Raw genomic sequence first — 21,793 nt, forward strand, 5'->3', positions numbered from 1 at the left:
TTTGATGGACTATTGTGACAGCTCTGCTGCACCAGATTACCCAAGACTAAGTGCTTGATATCAGAGCTCCCATAGGAGTATATATAAGGGAGAGCCCTATTATTCAGAAAAGCCTATTTTCGGACAGTAATTGCGTCAGATGGTGTCAGGTGGAGGGGTGGCTATACGTATGGCAGATCCCCTTAGGCATGTTCTACATTTTACTGAGCAGTGGAAAAAAGATGATAAGAAAATGCATCTTGGGACTTGAGCAATGATGTGTGTCAGTTTAGGAGAACCATTAATAACTCAGAGTTGTACAACATTGAAGCAGAATGTAGAATTGTTATCAAAACTCATTTCTAAAACACAGCACAACACATTCTAGATTTTTCTGGTACACAAAAAAATTCTTGTTTATCCACCATTTGATTTTTTATGGACACTAAATATTACATATTTGGCATTGTTACATCCTTATTAAACTTTACTTGTGAGCACAGAATATTGTAGACTGTCATAGCTGACTCCTATATAAGCAGGAATTTTGTCTAGCTACAATGAAAGGCCAAAAGAAGCATGCAGCCAAGGAAAGTCAGAATTTTGCATTACCCAGTCAGGCATCCTGGCTGTATTAATGCAAGTCCATCGACATAAAGCCCGGGCAAGTAACATTTTTAGAAAGAGAGATGTGCAAAAATTTTTCCTCTGAGAACCCTAACTAGACAGCATTTAGTTTGCTAGAACATTATGTAAAATAACAAAAAATTGCTATTTTCTTTAATGGTTTCCCTTATTATATGATTTATATGTATGTATGGTTATATGTTTTTTGTATTCTTTAGATACATTTGAAGATGTAGTATGTACAACAAGTGTATCTATTTATTTTAAACTTTAGACTGAAAACAGAATATTGTTACATAGTAGTATGCATATGTACATGATTACTACCCCCCAACCCCCCAATAAAATAGCAGTACCTCCACTACACAGTGATTGGTGAGTAATTTTCACTCTCCCAATCCTTAGTTTGCCTTAAATAGAGAAATTTTGTATATAACAACATCTTTCATAGGGGAAATATAAACTTACTGTTTATTCTAATGTTACTAATACATACATGCACGAAGAAAACTATTTTGAACAACTATAGATAAATATTATTTTGCCTTCTACTATTTATCAAATTCACCCGATAATCCCAAACTCAAAATAATTTATTCTGCAGTTTATTTTGTTGTCCTTGTTGCATTGAGTAAGTTGAATGTTGCATGATATAGATGTTCTTGCCCCATAAACACCCATTGAATAGATTTTTCAGCCAATCTATTCCTATTGTGTAAATTCAGGAGGGGCCTTTCTCTCCACATCTTTTGACTCTTCTTCTGGTTTAGAAGGTGATTCTGATGAGGGAGGTATGTCATTTTCCGATTTCTTATCATCTGTAGGATCTTTAGATATAGGTTCACTAGGAGGGTCATTTGGCAAAGTTTCAACTTCCACTTCTTTTGCCAATTCCTCTTCTGTTTTTGCTTTAGTTTCACTGTTTTCAACAGAAGAATCTACTTTCTTTTTAAAAAGATGTTCCCACATGTTTGCACAGTTTACTGGCTGTTTCTTAAGGTATTTGGCCTCTTCTGGAAACCATGGTGCCATGCAGTTATGGACCTGCTCTGCCACTTCCGCCTCCATGTTCCTTAACTTTTCTTGGTATTCTTGTTGAAGATCTTTCTGAGCCTATTTAGAAAACAGAATAACAATAAGTACTGGTCAATACAAAAATGATCAAAGTTACTAAAAGCAGATTCAACTCTATTTTATATATTCAGTTAAGTTTATTATATAATCAAATGTACTTAGATAAATCTAAATTTACCCATTTCTATCCCAAACTGATGAAGTCACAATGCCGAGACATCAGACATGGCATGAAGGGTTTAAATGCTTGAAACCATAAAGCTGTATGTACTGTTACAGAACTGGAATTGAGCAATTTTTACTGTCATTCTCAGCAACAGGTATGGTGGCAGCACATATAAGGCTGTGGATATTTTTGGTTAATTTACAATTAGTTTAGACTAACTCTATACAAAATATTAACATAGGTTGCTTTATGGCAATCGGTCTGGATGGACAAAAATATAGGAGCTTCAAACTTGTTTTTTACTCATTTTTACATATGAGTATGTGCATGTCAGTGAAGACTCCATTGTTGGTATTTTCCTACAGTTGTTTGTTTTGTGACCTTCTCCTACAAGGCCATAACAAAAAGTTTGCTCTCTCCCATGTAGGTTTTTCAGCTATTCTTGCATCATAAAAGATTCAATGTCAAAGCTTTCTGCTATAAATTTGCTCTGCGTGTTTGTTCCAGGTCATTTACTTAAAAAAATACTAGAACTATGGTCAAACTTTAAAACCATATATGTAGGCTGTTCATATAGGTGAACTGGTATATATAGTAGGACTGGTCTCTCTGACTTCATTGTACAAATAAATATTGATCATGCCAGGAGAATAGTTAAATGGACACTTATTTTGATAGGGTGACATTGTTCTCCCTTTTGCAGTGAAATAATGGAGAAATGTTGTTTCTTTTTGGCCAGTTATCAAGACATTTCCCCTAAAAATGCCTTCTTATACTTATAAACATAGGAGGCCATGGGCAGACATTAAGTCACAGAATCAGCATCCTCAGTCAGATCAGGCAAGCAGCATTTTCAAAGGAAACATCATCAGTAGCAGCCTCTTCTTTCCCCTCAATACAGAATCCTTTATAGTACTATAAATAACTTCAAGAGCCGAGTGCTTTCAAAGACCCAAGGCTGTTTGTTATTTAGGAGATTATTTAACATTAGACCAACAAAACAGAGCACAGATTACAAAGAGCACAATCTTTACAGATACTCAGCTGCACTCTAATCATATCTATTACATGCAGGTGTCTCTAGCAGATTGCATTCTAATATCTCTATAAATAAAAAGCCTTCATCATAATAGGATGTGTCACAGCCTTCCACATATTTATGATTCTCTCAATGCATTAGCAAAGAGGTGAAAATATTTATTATAAATCATTTGAGGACTGACATAGGAAATCTTTTGCATGAAACAAGTATAATCACACAGGAAACAGGAAAGGTCAAAACAACAAACTATAGGATTGTAGATCTAAAGTAAGTCAATGCACTTTTGAAAATACAGTGTTCTGATCTTCAATAATACATTAACAATAAAAAACTATTAGAACAGTTAAAAGATATTAGTCCATCAAGTTCAACTCCTAGGGAAATAAACATATCCCAGGTATAAAACCCTATAAGACATAGTTAGTCCAGAGGCAGGCAAAAAACCCTGGTACAATTTGCTTTAACAGGGGAAAAATATTTCCTTCCTGATTCTATGAGGAAGTTGGATGTTCCCTGGATCAACAGTCTCTGTTATCTTTACTTTATATCCTTAATACCCAGTTATAATCTGTGCTTCTAGAAATCATCCAGCTTTTTCTTAAAGCAATCTATAGTAGTTGCTGAAACTACTTCCTGATGTAGCCGATTCCACTTTTTTACAGACCTTACAGTGAGGAATCCCTTCCTTATCTGAAGCCTAAACTTCTTTTCCTCCAGACGCAAAGAGTGCCCTCTTGTTCTTTGTAATGATCTCAAAGTGAATAATGGAGAAGTTTTTTATATGGACTGTTTATATATTTATACAGGGTGATCATATCCCCCCTTAAACATCTCTCCTGACGGGAGAATAGATTTAGTTCAGCTAATCTCTCCTCATAGTTTAGCTCCTCCATTCCTTTTATTGATTTAGTTGCCCTTCTCTGCACTCTCTCCAATTCCACAATGTCAGTTTTGTTAACTGGTGCCCAAAACTGGACTGCATATTCCAGATGTGGTCTGACCAATCCTTTGTACAGGGGCAGGATTATGTCTCCATCTCTCCAGTCTATTCCTCTTTGAATACAAGAAAGTATTTTACTAGCTTTAGATATTACAGCTTGCCATTGCATGCTGTTAAAAAGTCTATGATCTACCAGAACCCCAAGATCCCTTTCCATTTCCGACTCCCCAAGTGTATTCCCCCTAGACAGTATGAAGCATGCATGTTGTTAGCCCCCAAGTGCATATTTTACAGTTCTCACTGTTAAATGTATTTTGCCACTTGGCTGCCCAATCAAACAGTACATCCAGGTCTGCTTGTAGAATATAGACATCCTGTATGGACTTAATTCCAATAGATAGTTTGGTGTCATCTGCAAACATAGAAATGGTACTTTTAATCGCAAACTCTATATTATTTATAAAGATGTTAATCAGTAAAGGTCCCAACACTGAACCCTGGGGTATACCACTAATAACCTTAGACCATTCAGAGTATGAATAATTAATTACAACTCTATGGATGCGATCTTTAAGCCAGTTCTCTATTCATTTACAGATTGACTTTTTTAAACCTATTGACCCTAACTTGCATATTAACCGTCTGTGCGGTACGGTGTCAAATGCTTTAGCAAAGTCCAAGTACACTATATCAACTGCTATTCCACTGTCTACCTGTTTACTTACTTCCTCATAAAAAGAGAGTAAAGTTGTTTGACAACTTCGGTCTTTCTTGAAGCCATGCTGACTATCACCTATATTATTATTTTCTAGCAGAAACTCCTCTATGTGGTTCTTTCAAAGTCTCTTGGACCTTTCTAACTATGGACGTTAAACTAACCAGTCTGTAGTTACCTGGTAATGACTTTGCCCCCATTTTGAAAATAGGAACCGCATTGGCCTTAAGCCAATCCATCGGTACCTTGCCAGTGACTAAAGAGTCTCTAAAATGAGAAATAATGGCTTTGAAATAACCAAGCCCAGCTATTTGAGGACACGTGGATGTAATCCATCAAGTCCTGGTGCTTTGTTAACGTTAATTTTTCTCAGCTGTTTCTCAGTCATATCAATTCTGAGCCATTGTGACTTATTAAGGCAGTGACATTGCTTTTATGAATTTGGACATGAGCTCTGCCATTTTCCTTTGTGTAAACAGAGCTAAAAGTGTTTAGTATATCTGCCTTTTCTTTATCCTATTTCCTTTTCTTTATTACCCATTAGAATATATTTTTCAGTGTGCTTGTGTAGAACAGACTTGAAATATTCCCATTTCTGTTCAGTGTTCTTTGAGGACAATATTGTCTCCCAGTCTAAGTCACAGAGAGCTGCCCTAATAATAGAAAAATTGCTTTCCTAAATTTAAATGTTTTTATCTTTCCTGTTTTTGGTTCCTGTTTGCAGCTTACATTAAATGAAATCATAATATGGTCACTGCTACCCAGTTTCTCTTTTTTGCACATTTGTTATAAGCTCTGCATTGTTAGAAAGAACTAGGTCCAGCAGAGTATCATTTCTAGTTGGGTCTTCTATAAACTGTACCATAAAATTATCTTGTATTAAATTCACAAATTTCCTCCCTTTTGCTGTTCCTGTAGTGCCATTACTCCCGTCAATGTCAGGGTAGTTGAAATCTCCCATGATTAAAACATTTCTACTTTTTGCTGCTTTTTCTATCTGTGCTAGTAGTTGATTTTCTATTTCTTCCTTAGCACTGGGGGGCCTATAGCAGACTCCAATCATTAATTGTGTGTTATTCAACCCCATATTCAACTCCACCCATAATGCCTCCACCTCATCACTTGTTCCATCTGCAATTTCTTCTTTCACATTCACTTTTATATCACTTCTCACATACAGACAGACATCACCACCCTTTTGTTTGACTCAGTCTTTACGAAAGAGAATATACCCAGGAATATTGACAGCCCAGTCATGTGAAGAACAAAGCCAGGATTCAACAATGCCAACTAACTCATAATCCTTTTCACTCATTAAGGCTTTTAACTCCCCCATCTTCTTTGCTAGACTTCTAGCATTGGTGAACAGGCTCTTAAAACTGTTGCTGTATTTACCTGCATTGTTTGCCAGATCCTTTTGTTTTTCAGTACAACTAGTACTGCACAATCCAATGTTTGTAACATGGGAAGCTCCTTATATTTATCCATTATCCCCCCCCAACCCCTTACTAACCTTTCAGCCACCGTATTTGACTGTCCCACCCCCCTCTGTCCAAGTTTGAATATCCCTCCACCTTTCCCCTAAATCTTTCCCCTAGCACAGAAGTCCCCCTTTCATTTAGGTGCAAACCATCTCTGGCATATAGGTTGTACCCCAATGAAAAGTTAGCCCAGTACTCTATGAATCCAAACTCTTCTCTATTACACCAGAACTTAAGCCATGCATTTAGCTTTCTAAGCTCCCTCTGCCTTTTCTGTGTTGCGCATGGTACAGGCAATATTCCAGAGAACATAACCTTGGAGGTCCTTTCCTTCAACTTATTTTTAAGTATCCTTCATCTATATTGTCATTGGTTCCAACATGGACCAAGACAGCTGGGTCCTGTCCAGCCCCTCCCAGTAGTTTGTCCACTCGGTCCAGCACATGCCGAACCCTGGCATCAGGGGGACAGGGCGACAAACTATTTTATCTCCCCTTCCTGATCATAGAATCCTATAATTCCTTCTTGCGTTTCCCTCCCCACCAATACTAGATGTGCTACTCTTCCGGCTGTTAGGGGTAGCAGTAACATCTAGAGTTGCCACCACTGGGTCTGCCACCTGCACATCTTCAAATAACTTTGCAAACATGTTGGGGTGCTCAAACACAGGGCTGACCTTCCTTTTCTGGGAGTCCCTACCACTCCCTCTAATTACATTAACCTAACTCCCTATATGTTCATCCTGATTAACCTCTCCCTCTCCATATCTAAGCCATTATTGCCTGCTCAGTGAGCAGGAGACCCCTCTCAAGGTGATCCAGTGATTTAATGTTGCAATGCAATTCTCCAGCTCTCCAATGCGAGATACCAGAAGGCGACATGCTCACATCTGTCACAGCGGTTTTCACCTAGGAGCTGTTGCTCCATTTGTGCATACATATGACAGACTGTGCACTGAACCAAACCTTCCACCTTGCTACCACTCATTTACCCAGTTACAATGTTTGTTTGTTTACAAGGAGTTATCCAGAGCTTAAAGTTCTTTTCCTCCAGACGCAAAGAGTGCCCTCTTTTTCTTTGTAATGATCTCAAAGTGAATACATTTCTTGTCTATAACAAGAAAATATCTCACTGAGAATGTTGATTCTGTGACTTTAATTCCGCCCAATGCCTCTTATGTTTACGGGTCATAAAAAGGCATTGAGATTATGAAGATGATTAGTTAAATGGAAGTCCTATGTAAAAAAAAGAAAAAAAACCTGGTAGGGGAGCCCAACAATGTGACCCATCAAGGTTAGATGACTGGCTTCTCTTCAGTTATGAATTATTTTGCTGTCCTTAACAGAAAAAACTGTACAGGCCCAATTTATCAAAGCCCTCCAAAACTAAAGAATATAGTCTATAATGGGAGATCTGGGGTGATCCAGTAAACCTGGAACTGATCTGGTCTGCGATTGGAAACACTTGGCCAATAATATCAAACGCTTTTTAAGAATTCCATTTTAGGATTGCTGGACCACTCATCCACGAATAACTAATGACATTAAGTTTCATTTACCTGTTCTCCTTTCTCTTTGATTTTTTGGAGACCCTCATTCTGTTTTTCTTCTAACTTTTGTTGATGGTTGTTCCATTTATCGGATACCTACAAAAAAAAAAAAGTTGAGAGGATGGCTGCAGAAAGGACATCCATCCTTCAGGACACTATCAGAAATCTGAGGTAGGCATGAAGAGAAATGAATATCCTAGGCTGAGTATGACCTGGGAATTAAAGACTTCATGTGTCCCCCTCAATGTATTAAGAAAGATACAGCCGCTATCCATAGGTGCAGGAGCTTTATTTATCAATGTTTAGGTCTGCACACTACAGTATACCTGCAATATTCATATTAATTTATCTTTAAGTAAAGTGTTTTTGGAATTGTATAGAAGGTCAAGTTACCAAATCAGGGTGTTTACACAAAGGTCATTTGTAAGGCCCTGGTCCCCCAACAGTACAGTACCAGACCCCAATCTAACACTATAGTCTTTACCTAAAGCATGCCCCCACTCAACCTTGGGGAATTGGTTGTGTTTCCCAATACACAATTGCCCCCAGGTCCCAAGCCCAAGGGATTGCTTCTGGGAAAGGGCTGGCAGAGAACCAGGAGCCCACAAATAATGCAGTACCCAGATTCCAGCAGAGACAAGTCCAGAATATAAAGCCAGGTCATTCCCAGGTAATCAGACAAGTTATTCAAGGGCAAAAAAAAAAGGTCAGTCCAAGCAGCATACATTTATAGGGTCAGAAACAAACAAGGTCAGCAACAGTAAATCATGCAAATTCATACACCAGCAGTACGTCAGCCTAACCTAACACTACAACAGGCATTGGGGACTGCGAGCAGAAAGGCTTTAAAGTCCCAGCAGCCAATGGCAGCACAGGATAGAGTCTGGAAGTTATTTGTCTCTAAAATCCCTTTTAGCTGTGCACAGCCTCACAGTGTGTGCCGGGGATGCTGATAAAATACATTTCAGGCAGCACAGCTAAAGGGGAGCAGGGGCTGCTACTATTTCTTCTAGTTCTCCTTGCTGCTGCAAGTGACATCGCTGGACAGAACAAATGGTGTTTGATACACTTGATATATTATGGTATTATAATGTAATTTTACTTTTAACTTATATTTTAAAGGTCTTGCAATTTTCCACAATAGTTTATGACACAATTTTCACTAAGCAGTGGCAAGCCTGAAAACAGTGCTACAATCTTTGGAAATTTTGGTCCAGACTCATATGTACTGGTTTGTAGCTACAAGAAGACAATGACTGTATGTTAGGTAGTAAAACCCACCATTTGCAACACCTGCACCACTTCCTGGATGTGTGAATTGTTTATTTCCTTTTTCAACCTGGAAAAAAAAGGAAAAATGTGAATTATCAATTGTAAAGTTTCTTTTTAATATTCAAACTATCCATAGGATGAACCATGAAAGGAATAGAGATCAGGAGGAACTAGTTGAAGCAGCAGGACACCCAGGAGATTAAAATTCTAGAAGTGCTTTCAGAGCAGACGTCACGGAAAGATTTCTCAGGGGGAGAGATGTTTGATGACATGAATGGCAGAAAATGTGTGTGCTTTTTTTTTGTTTTTACATGTATGGTATCAGTGGTAGTAAAAATGATTGGGCTGGTGGGCCAGATGTTACAAACCCATTGTAATAAAAAAATAATAAATATAAAACCAAACTGTGAATGGACTTGGAGTGAATATATGTTGGTCCGTTCAGTTAGACTTATGTCAGATTATATTTCATATAGAACTCATATCTCTACATAAATTCATGCTTTCCCTGACACTTCATTACAGATTGAGAGATGTATAGGAACAGTAGGGGAAAAAAATACCTCTCCTGGGCAGCTTTGTCCATTGTATTCTTACTCATCGCTTCAAGCCTCTCCACTCGCTTCATTTCCAACTTCTTCTTCATCAGTTTAGTGTCACTGTGAAAAGAAATATCAGTGACATGTATGCATTTCTGACAGCCCTACCTCCTGTTTTATATCCCATGCTGCAATATCTCACAGCAGCACTTTTCATTCCTGGGCCCCTCATATAAAAAATTACACTAGCAAGTTGTGTTATATTCAGTTTTTACTGAATTGCTTTTCAGTTGATAGAGAAACATTCTAACATAGTCCTGAATTTGTTTCTTTTGATTTCCGACAATTTTTATTTTCTATCTAATGCATTCCATTTCCAAATAGATTTACTTTCACATAAACGCATATTGTATATGTGTTAAAGATTTACTTTAACTAACACATATACAATAGTTCAGAAATGTATCACAAATAAAAATAATATATTTCTGACCATTTCTTTATCTTCCACCTAAGATGACTTAAAAGCACAAAGAGTTGCTTACTGTTTTCCTGGTACAAAAACAACTACGCTGTATCATATTGTTTTGCGACTAAAATCCTTTAACATACTTTATAGATAAAAAATGTGTCTCCCATATGGATTGTAAGGTCGGGGCAGTGGGGGGGTTCTGGCATTATGACATCACTCTGGGGGAAGTTTCTCAACCTTTTGAGTGACACACAGCTCCCAGTGCATGCACAGTCCAAAGTCCATGCATTTAGTGGTCCATAGTTCAGAAAAAGTTGGTGACCACTGGTTTAATTGATGAACAAAAAGAGTCTGTTAAGTGTAGTTTGTTTCAGCATTTCATTTTTTTACAGTATAATATATATATTTTTACATGCCCTGTTTGCACCATAAATCCATTGAAAAACAAGACTGGAACATTACCTGTCTGTAGATTCCTTCAGGAATTTCAGTTCTGATGTCTGTCTCTCCTGAGCTAGCTCTAACAATTTGCTGATTTGCTGTAAAACAGTTAAAGAAAAAAATGTATATCAATACATAATAATCTGCAGCTGAATCTATAGGATGAGAATAGGAACTAACAGAAAAAAATCAAATATTATTTATAAATAATAATTTTTTTTTAATATTTATTTAAAATATGTTTTGCAATAGCATAAAGGAACTACCTCCACAAACACTACATTATGGGAATAACCGTGAAAGGTTAATGAAGCTCTTTTAGTGATGCCTTTTAGTGATGCTGAAAGGTGCGTGAGATTTCAGCCCTTGACTTCCCCAGCCAACACAACTGCTGTAGTTAGTGCTGGATGGAAGGGATGGATTTCGGTTTATTTATATATCACTGGAATGCAAATGTATTTTATAATATGGAAAATGTGTTCAGGATGTCATTGAACAACCCAAAGCAATATTACCCAATGGTCAAAAGTGAAACAAAACAGAGAAAGAAATGTACAGTGAATTCACACTAGAGAAGTCTTTGAATGATTAAGCTTGTAATTTTTTTAAGAATTAAAAATATATCTGAGGACATAATATTTGGGTTGTAAGGTAGTTCAGCCAAAAACAAATAACTCATAACCTTATAAGACCCTAAGAAAAAAATTATTGTTGGCAACCTTGATTTGCCTTTTTTTCAAATACAAAATAATTTATAATTTTTTAACCAGGTCATGATCTCTCATCACAAGCAACAAAATGAGATAATAACTGGGCATATATTAAGCCTTAAGCTGCGTACACACTTCCAATTTTTGTCATTGGAAAGGATCTTTCACGATCCTTTCCAACGACAAGGGACTGCATGATGCATGAACGGTGCTGTACATACAGTACCGTTCATGCTCTATGGAGAGGGGAGGGGGAGAGCGACGGAGCGGCACCCTGCTGCGCGCTCTCCCCCTTCCCTTTCATTAGGATCGGCTGTCGTCCATCGTCCGTGGATCCGGCAGGTCGGTCGTCCGGACGATGGACGACACCGACACGACACCGACTGTACACACGGCAGATTTTCGTCCGATAATTGGCCGATGCCGATTATCGGGCGATAAAAATCTGACGTGTGTACGTAGCTTAAATCTGTTTGTTTTGAACAGTGTCGGCATAATATTTACAGAAATAAAAAGCTGGAACTTCTTTACATACTTCTGTAGACTGTTGCTCCTTCCTTTTCCAGATGTTCTCGTAAAACTCCTCAGAAGCCCGTGTCAGTTCCTGTTCCATCTTCTCCTTCAACTCCACTATTTTTGGATCTGGTTTTCCGGGGATTTCTCCAGCACCCCATATAGAACCATAATCATCCTCCAGACTTCTATAATATGAACAAAGTTACTAATGGTGGCTTTAAGCTTCCAGTATTTCTACGACGATAACAGCAAAGCTCCTTTACCATTTACTTTTGACGGAAAATACAATCCTTGCAACTTATTAATCCTTTAATGTAAACAAACAACAGTTATTTTTATGTTTTTATAACTGAAATCAAACTTCTTTGATATTGTGTAATGATTAGAACTTCTGCTAGGTTTTACTGTTAAGTAGGGGAAAGCTAGAACCTTTTCTTTTTATTGTTGTCTATTTCCCTATTGCAGCTTTCCCCCCATGTCTAATAAAAGGTTTTTGCAGTAGCAGAAAGTAAGGGGAAATCTCTGCAATGGAGCCATGAATGTCAATAAAACATGACAGTGGTTCATATTTTCACCCTATCTAAAACTATGTAGTCATGACTGAAAAAATACACATTGTAAAAATATTTTTAAAATTTCTCTCCTAGGGCAAAAAGAAGAGCATTTTGACAGCCAAGCCCTGCATAAGATGGAAATGCAGAGAAAGAACTCCCTCCTCCGTATCCCAGTGCGCAAGGCTGTACCTCTCCTACCTCTATATTGGCCTGATGCTAAGACTTGAAAAAAAAACAAATGATTCAACTGCATTATTAACTACATGCATAACTGGGTATTAGGGCTATAAAGTAAAAATAACAGTCACTGTTGATCCAGGGAACATCCGATTGCCTCATGGAATCAGGAAGGAATTTTTTTGAAGCAAAATTGTACCAGGGTTTTTCTTTGCCTTCCTCTGGACCAACTATGTCTTATAGGGTTTTATATCTGTGATATGTTTATTTCCCTAGTGTTTGAACACTAGTAACCTACTATGTAACTATGAATGAATAATTATTTAGCATTACATAATTTTTAAAGCAATGGATACAATATAAGAAATATGGGACATACTTCTTTTTTTGACCCTTTCGGCTGGATTTCTTGTTAAGCTGTGTGTGCAAATCACTGAAGGCACTGGAGTATTTCTGAAGAATCTCTTCCCGACGTTTCTGTAATTTTCGCTCCAGTTCTTTCAGCTCCTTCTCATGCTTCTTCTGAAGCTTTAAGAAACTTTTCTGTTTCTGCAGTTCATCTTGATTTGTGGTTTCTGGTTCTAGAAGGTAGGCGCAAATCTTAGTCCTTACTTAACTTTTTGCATTTACTGCCTAATGAATGTGTAAATTTAGGGCTGTCGTATGCAGTGAATTTCAATTCAGAACAAAAAGCATGATGAAATATAGAATAGCTATGAGTCATCTTTTGATCATCAGGCTAAATTGATCTAAATGTGGCTGATTGCTCGAGACCAAGCCATCATGCTATGCTTGGCCTTTGTTATCTTGATACATAACATATGTTTGTAATGGCCAGAGTGTTGCAGACTTATAGAGACTCAGAGGGGTTAAGCATGGAAACACAGTGTCAAAAAAGGTAGGAAATCCAGAGACAGAATCACTACAACAAACTAGAAATAGAGAAGAAGAATAGATAGGAAAGAAGCTCAAGTTTTTTTGCAGAACATTACTGGAACCAAGTAGTACAACATAAATAAAGTTTTGATGAAGTATCTCAAAATTCTGAATTATTATCTCAGAGGGCTCTGTGAAAACTCAGGATTTTAAGATACTATAATCAATGGTGATTTTACCATAAACATATGAAAATACTGACTTTCAGAAACGTAGGTATTTGTATTGTTGTAATAACAGCAATACAAATATCACGTAAACCTCTAGGGTTCCCGATATCAGGCTTTGGGGTCATTTTATATTGTGTGCCCCCACTATAAGGCTACTTTTTAGGGATTTATCAGAGTAAATACAGGAAAGGAGCAATAGAGGCAGGGTATAAATGTTTGATGGAGTGCACAAAAAAACTTGATGCTCTTTGCATAAAATATACTTTGAACAGGATTTTTTTTCCTAGTCACCTATCAGATGAGAAAAATATCATTAGCATGATTTTAGGGGGTCATTTAACTGTGCACACCGAAAATAATTGGAGCTATAGGAGTATAGTAGGACAAACTGTATGTTCAAGCCATGAAGATGAGATTGTGATCCGGCTTGGAGTTCTGTGAATTGCAGTTATTTGTAATTTTAACATATAGGATGCAACATTTGAAAAAATATTTTATTTGAATCCTGATATCTATGTATAGTACATTAGCATAGTGATGTGTTTTATCTGCTGTTGATGTCTTTATAACTAATATAATAACAAGCAAATTCCAATGATTTTGATGACAAATGTAATTGTATTGTATATTATTTTTTATTGGACTTGCAATCAGCATTCCCCAGTTTTTGTTTCTATATCTCCCCTTGCATTACAATACAGCCAGTTCTTTATAACTAAAATAAATGAGGATCGGCAAATGTGTGACTATTTTTATTTTGAAGTTACCTGCTGCTTCTTTCATAGCATCTGCTTTTTCAGCTCCCATAGACCCTAAAACACATACAAAGTATTTTTTATTGAACCCATTTATGTGTGTAATTATTGTGTTTGATGAGCATTATTAGCATGAAGTAATGAACATAGATATTACGGGAGGTGGTGCAGTGCTGGATCCCGGTGTAGGTCAGTATACCAATCTAGAGTAACACTTTAAAGAAGTGAGCGCTAAAACAATTACTATTTCATCTAAAAACGAACTATAGAATTTGATAAGAGAAATCACGGGGATGAAAACCCTAACAGATAGACAAGCACAATGAAATAGAGAAACTTTTGGACCTTAATCATCCACGGCTAATTTTGCCTTCCCTGTGGTGGCCTGACTTCCCTCTGTGGATTTTCTGTCCGTTGCAAATTTAATTGGAGTTTATAGTTTGCTCTGTGTTATTGAACACATCAATGCTAGATTCTAAGTAATTTCTACTTACTCTTCAATTTATTTATGATTAAAATTCTCAATACAAATTACATAAAAAAGAAGAGTGTCAAAGGGGGATTCAAGGAGTCCACAAAATACTGTAAACACTTTTTATGGCAACAATTTATTTACAAGTTATTTTTTCTTCTACAAACTTCAAAGGGTATAACACGACATCTGTTTTCCCTTAGCCTTGTACTTTTAGGGTTCTAGGTTCTGGAAGCACAGGAACATTATAGTCCAAGGACTTTGAGGAACAACACAGAAGGAGATAGTTCCAGAAAAGGCTGCTGGAAATGGATGAGTGTCAGTAAGAACGTAAGCCCTGGCACTGGTAGTGAAACAGTTCAGCTGGCACTTATTCACAAGAGCACTCCCCTTTTATCTCCTGACAGCTTTTTAGGGTACTGTAGGTGCAACTAACTGCTCAAATCTTTGAAGATGCCCAAAATACCCAGAAAGACTACTCAATTCCCTTCCAGTGTACATGGTATTAAAGGTTTCCATGAAAAAATTCTGTCACCTCATTGTACACCCCCTTTGCATCCAGACTTACAAAATTACTGATTTAGAATTACCAGTTTGAGACAAGTGGAATAGGTTATGAACACAATGGTCTGGAGTTAACTTATATTTGTAAGTAACTGGGTTAACCTACCTCAAAACTGTGAAAGGCTCAATAAACTAAGGAGCATATTTAACAACAGGCATTCAGAGATAAATATATTTAGCCTAAAGACACTTCTTGTTATCGGGAAAAAATAGTCCATGCTGTTGGAGACATGCTATTACCATCTTAGCATGCTCATGATGAGAGTAGCAGATCACTGAAAAAATTGATATTGTCTAATAAATCAATGATGTATACACCATTACCATGAGCATTACCAGATATCTTATATCATCTCAGGTGCTTAGAGTTTTTTTCATTCTTCATGTTCCTTAATTTGGAAGAGGTTGAGGGCCCTATGTAGCTCAGTTTTAGTGAAAAATGAAGCCACCTCCAGTTGACTGAACAGATCTAATATCAATGCCAGAAGGTACTTGTTATTTACAGTTATTTTATTTTGTCTTCTGTAAGTTATGTAAAGACAGAGAATCTATCTTTCTTGGCTACAAATTTTTTTTAAAATTTACTTTAGCTGGATAAGTTGACTTTCAAATACAACCAAGTCTTTCTAGGTTGTCTTTCATACACCTGGATAATACCTTTCCAGGAATAACAGGGGTAGACAAAATTCCAGGAGAGAATTCACAGTCAAACAGAGAATGAGGAGGTAACATCTCAGCTTGGTATTTGTTAAACATAGTGCTATACAGGAAAATGCCAGAAATTATAGTTCACTCAATCATCAGAATGTTTTGGCAAGAGGTACAATCATATTCTTATGTTTATTGAACAAACCCAAATATATAACATTTCCAGCAGACAAGAAGTCCAGGAAGGCCTAGGCCCAGAAACATGTCATGGCATATCTACATGGCAGATCTGCACGTTAGAGAAAGGAGAGGAAATAAGGACTCTTCCTGTTGCCCTCAGCATTGGAGATTGGAATCTTCAGAGGGCTAAAGATAGAAAAATCTACTTTTACTGTGCACAACAAAGGTTAGGGGTATGAAAAGTAGGGCCAGGTGAAAGAGTTGATGAGACAGGAATTGACCCTTAGTCCTCTTTTGAAACAAAATATTGAACTTAGTGCAGTTGTGGATAAGATCATCTGGGATAGTAAGGCAATCACAGCCAGTCAAATCATCCTTGATGCTTCTGATAAACCTTTCCAAAGTACTGCTATCGATTCCCTTCCAGTCTAATTTCAAGGCCAGGCTAGGTGGCGATTTAAATATGATCCATCATTCAGATATGAAGATATTGCAGAGCTGTGAGTCCCATAAGTAAACACAATGTGATTGTACCAAAGTGTTTAGGTCGCTGTTGACATTGGTGCATGTGCTGGGCCTGAGGTTTAGCCAGTTGTGAAGATGGTAAAAGACCCAACAGCTGAGCAGTAGGATTAGGAAATTTTGCAAAATTTCACCTCATTCTTTTGGACCTCAAAACAACAAATCTCACTGAAGAACGTCAGTTGACTCCATGATATGAGGAAATTGGCCCGTACCAAGTAGACCCTCTTGTGTCTATTGTGGATAATGAAGGCATACCAAGGGATGCAAGAACTAAAGTCTAGTGCTCATCAGGGCACCACTTATGAGGCGTTGGGCTTGCAAGGCAGACTCCCCAAGGTTGCAAACATCTGGCTCTTTCGAACACAGATGACAGTGAGAATAAACTGAAGGCAAAACACCATGTTGTCAGGTAGATATGTAGGTGAAGGCAGGTCAAAGGTCAAGGCTGGCAACAGGCAGATGTTGTTGATAGACACAAAGTAGGGTCATAATCTGGAAGTCAGTCAGCAGGGTAGCAGGAATCAAGGGCAGGGACACCAGGAGCGGAGTATCGGGCACAGGATGCAGCAACAAGGTACTGGAAAGAGGAACAGGATTGAGAGTAAATACGAGGGCTCAGGAACACTAGGAACCTTTTTGTTAAGAGATCCTGCTTAAACTGCCCTCTTACTTTTTAGTAGTGAGTAGTCTAGTAGTGAGTAGTTCTGACTTAAACCTTCACATGACATGCGCCTACTTTTGGAACAGTTAAGGTCAATGCCTGTGTGGAGGACCATCAAAGAAGGAGGACATTCCAGGATTGGCTGTTGGGATTGGATGAATTCCAAAAGAAGCCTGTGAAGCAACTGTCACACTACTGTTAGTGGTAATAATAAATACCATCATTATGACTACATTTGTGTAGTTTACTTTGTGCCCAACATTTGGAGAGAACCTGATTCAAACAAGAAACAAAGACACTGCATTTCAGGTATTTTTGTACTTTCTAAAAATGTAGGTACAATTTATTGGACTGATAAGCTAAAATCTGTTTGGTCTTTGTTCTTAAATTTTGGGTTTCAATCCCAACAACACTAGCAAACAGCTAACTACATACAATATGCTGCAGTAGGATACTTCTGGTTAATTTTTCTTCTGCTGGATAAGCTACAAAAATTGTGGCCTTTTCAAAATGCTTGTGTTGCTTAGGTACCCCACCACCTTAATCACCACATGACAATGACTGCACATCCCTCCTTACAAGTTACCTAAAGTGTAAAGTTATCTGTTAGCCCCATTTGTGAGATTCACTCTGTTTGTACTGGTAACCAAAATTACTCAAACAGATAGAAAGGGGAAATGTAAAATCTTAGTGCTTTTCCCAGAACAAGTGATGGGGGCAAATCTTCTAATTGGGATCCGTCTAAGAAGAACCTGCCCATTGTGGTAGCTTTTCTCTGTGTTTTATCTCTGGTAAAGGAAATGAAGGAAAATGTTCCCAAAGGTACTCAAAGATAAAAAAAATACCCTAACAGGGCTTCTAACCCTATAGAAGATACTTCAGGATATTTTTTACACTGTGAATCAGATGGGCAGTTCACTTTGGTTATTCAGAGGTTATGGGCGACTGAAGCTGGCCAGGTGCTGATTTCCCACTCATTAATCAATCTATGCTTTAATATCCAAATGAATAAGAGCAGTTGTTTTCATTTATTTAAATGTTAAAGCATAAAGGGTGAACTACCTGTTTGATTTAAAGTGGGAGTATGTCTGAACTCCACACCACCAAGGATTGCATATTCCATACAATTTATCTGCCTCTATATTTTTTTACCCCACTTGGAACAATACTAGTAAATAGCAATGAATGAGAACATGTTACTGATATCACTTCACACTTTATAATAGCCAATTTTACAACTATAGTACCACAGCCAGGTAAACATACATACAATAAATTTAACTTTTTAGTTGTTTTAAACTGTTCATATAAGTAGATGCTAGTAGTTCAAAAGTGATTATTAGTTTTCTATATCTTTACACGTAAAAAAATGCCTTCTGCTCAGTTAGGATGGCAATAGAAAGCTGAGATTTTTCCCTAAATATACAGTAGGCAGGACTGCAATTGGAAAAAGGGTCTACTTTTACTGTTTTTGTTCTTATGAATAATTTTATGTTTTGTTGAGTGTTATATTAAGGCAGACTCTTCAAATGCACCAGAACAGACCAAAAAAAATCATGGGTTTATCCTACACAGCACAGGGTTCTGTGTTATTGCATATTGTGGTTGGCTGCAACACATGTACATCACAGCTGTGTAACCTTAATGTGTTTGGGTGGCATTTAAAAAAAATGGAACTACAACCATCTAACGCATAGAAAGTGGATTGCAGTAACCGGCGTTACCACACAAATATGTGTTTCAGCCCTTAGATCTCAAGTATGTAGTGCTTACTAAAACTGCATGTGCCCATACTGTAGTGAGAAAAGGCCATCTCATTTAGTTAATGAACACGTCAGATGAAACATATGTTTAAACTAGGTAAATGTAATTACAGAGCAGAACAATGATTTACAGTAATCCACAGCAGCCCATCAGAGATCAGCAAACAATGAAATTCAACATTTTAGACATAAGCAATTTAGATTAAACAACTAAATTAAAATGGTTTACCTTGAGGACCATTCTGTACCAATTTAACAGATGCTCTGGCAGAACCACCAATGCCATTTGATTGAGGACTGTTAGACTTCTGTGTGACAGATAAAACAGGAAGAAATGTGACTGCTGCACTAACAAAGCCGGAACACAGTGATAAATCAAAAAGTATGGTATAGTAAACATAACAGCATGTTGTTAACAGTCCCTGTAGTTGAGAAAGTTTCCATTCTTGGAAGACCCATATTAAGAAATGTATGATTAACGCATTTATTTTCAATGATCGATACAATTATACATTTAATAAAAGGAAATAATAAATGTAAAATATGTATAATCATTTGTCTAATGTGCAACTTCACCTGATTGAATCACATGCTGTATGAGTGCAGTAAAATCAGAATATTCCAAAATTGCTGCCTTGTCCCCCATGTTTGGTAGGAGAGTTTGTATGATCACACTATGGATTGTAGGTAAAATTTACTAGTTAAGCAGACATTATTTTTAGCAATCTTTTTTCTATAATACACATCAATGTGTGTAAATAGCATGGCCTGATTTAGAATTACTGTGTTCACAGAAGGCTAAAGTATTCAGGTAGGTGTGGGGTTAAGTGTAGGTAAATGCTTTAGTATTAGGAGTGTTTTTGGGGTTAGTGATAAACAGTAAAACCCGAAGCAACTGCTTTGCCTTAGCAACATTCTTAGCCTGGCATATGCACTCCTTAGGTTGGCCATTATACTGTCAGTCTAAAAGACCTTATCTTTTAGGGTCAGAGGTGGTGGTACTAGGGTGACCTACACAATATTTGTTCCACCTAATAATTCTTGCACTATTTCAGGGGTTTCTGTCAGGTTGCAGCATGAAGTACTGTTTTTGACAAGATCTCAGAGTAAAAAAAAAATATGAAATTACATAGTTACATAGTAGGTCAGGTTACAAAAAGTCCACCAAGTTCAACCACTAAGGAAATAAACATATCCCAGACATAAAACCCTATGGACATAGTTGGTTTAGAGGAAGGTAAAAAAACAAACCCTGGTACAATTTGCTTTAACAGGGGAAAAATTATTTCCTGATTCCATAAGGCAATCGGATGTTACCTGGATCAACAGTCAGTTTTTACTTTAAAGTCCTAATACCCAGGTATATTCTATGCTTCTAGAAAAGCATCCAGCTTAAATCAAAAATATAGTAGTTGCTGAAACTACTTCCTGAGGGAGCCGATTCCACATTTTCACAGACATTACAGTGAAGAATCCCTTCCTTATCCGGAGCTTAAACTTCTTTTCCTCCAGATGCAAAGAGCACCCTTGTGTTCTTTGTAATGATCTCAAAGTGAATAATTGGGAAGAGAGTTATATATGGACGAGTTATATATTTATACAGGGTGATCATAGCCCCCCTAAACATCTCTTCTCAAGAGATGGAGAATAGATTCAGTTCAGCTAATCTCTCCTCATAGCTGAGCTCCTCTATTTCTTTTATTAGTTTAGTTGAACATCTCTGCACTCTCTCCAATTCCACAATTTCCTTTTTTGTGAACTGGTGCCCAAAACAGGACTGCGTATTCCAGATGTGGTCTGACATAACTTTACATTTATCTATATTAAATGTCATTTGCTGCCCAGTCAAACAGTACATCCAGTTCTGCTTGTAGATTACACTGCACAAAAACAATTTTGCTACTGGGAATAACACATGTGATTTACATGATATCGAGTGTGCTGATTCCAAATCTGAACTCAGAATTTGCCTGTCACATACAGATTTTAAGTTATAGGCGTGCTATAACTGTTCAAATGGTCGGTAATTGGGTAATGTATTTTTACATGGGAACATTTTAACAGTTGCAGCTACCACTATGCCTGCTGCCACCTCAGCTGAATCACGCTCCCTGGTGGCGTGCATGTTCCAGCAGCAGGTGGGCATGTCTGGGCAAGCCAGTGAGCTGACGTCAGAAATAGGTATATAAGGCTAGATGGACCAAGGGTTTGTCTCTAGAGCGAAACCACCTTTTTGGATAGTACAGCTAGGCCATAGTGAGTCTGTTTTAAACTAAAGATGAGTATGCAAAGCTGTATTAATAAACCGGACAATTTTTGCTACATTTGTGGAAACCATACCCTGTGTGATCAACGCAAGAACCTATCCAAGAGGGTGCTTACAACTATTACTTTGGATGTGAAATTGGAGATCAGGATAAAAGCTGGGCACCTCATATCTGCTGTCAGGTGTGTTACGTTGGCCTAACACAATGGTTGAATGGGAAAAGGAATAAAATGCCTTTTGATGTGCCTATGGTTTGGCGTGAGCCAAAAGACCATCACTCCGACTGCTACTTCTGTATGAGTAAAATTGCTGGGAATTTGAAGAAGACTAAGTGAAAAAATAGTCTATCCTTAATTGTGAATCTGCTCTGAAGCCATGCCACATGATGCAAAGAATCCAGTGCCAGTCCCTCTTACATCTGTTGTTACTGACTATGACATGTCAGATGAGGAACAGGAGGATGATATCGATGTTAATGAATGTTATGAACCCCAATTTGAAGAGGTTAAGCCACATTTTAACCACCTGGGCGTTACACTGATGTCTAGATTTCTGTACCAAAAGCGTTACAGGTTTTCATGAAATTTTTTTTTTTAAAT

The 21,793-nt window shown here is 37.5% G+C and overlaps 1 protein-coding gene across 2 annotated transcripts in view; it reads right to left on the reverse strand.

The window, feature by feature from the left end:
- Positions 1 to 368: 368 nt before the first annotated feature.
- Positions 369 to 21,793, reverse strand: part of PLCB2 (phospholipase C beta 2) — a 96,222-nt gene continuing 74,797 nt past the window's right edge. The window contains exons 24-32 of one of the 2 annotated variants that reach the window (XM_072428871.1): positions 19,158 to 19,236; positions 14,128 to 14,172; positions 12,634 to 12,835; positions 11,543 to 11,708; positions 10,319 to 10,395; positions 9,409 to 9,504; positions 8,855 to 8,912; positions 7,583 to 7,669; positions 369 to 1,719 (exon numbers count right to left, since the gene is read on the reverse strand). In XM_072428871.1, the coding sequence (XP_072284972.1) occupies positions 1,315 to 1,719; positions 7,583 to 7,669; positions 8,855 to 8,912; positions 9,409 to 9,504; positions 10,319 to 10,395; positions 11,543 to 11,708; positions 12,634 to 12,835; positions 14,128 to 14,172; positions 19,158 to 19,236 (1,215 nt within the window). In that variant the 3' untranslated portion in view covers positions 369 to 1,314. The remainder of the gene's footprint in view (positions 1,720 to 7,582; positions 7,670 to 8,854; positions 8,913 to 9,408; positions 9,505 to 10,318; positions 10,396 to 11,542; positions 11,709 to 12,633; positions 12,836 to 14,127; positions 14,173 to 19,157; positions 19,237 to 21,793) is intronic. The other variant, XM_072428872.1, reaches the window with a different exon arrangement.

Source organism: Pyxicephalus adspersus, chromosome 12 (genome assembly GCF_032062135.1).
Source record: "Pyxicephalus adspersus chromosome 12, UCB_Pads_2.0, whole genome shotgun sequence".
Classification (NCBI taxonomy): Eukaryota; Metazoa; Chordata; class Amphibia; order Anura; family Pyxicephalidae; genus Pyxicephalus; species Pyxicephalus adspersus.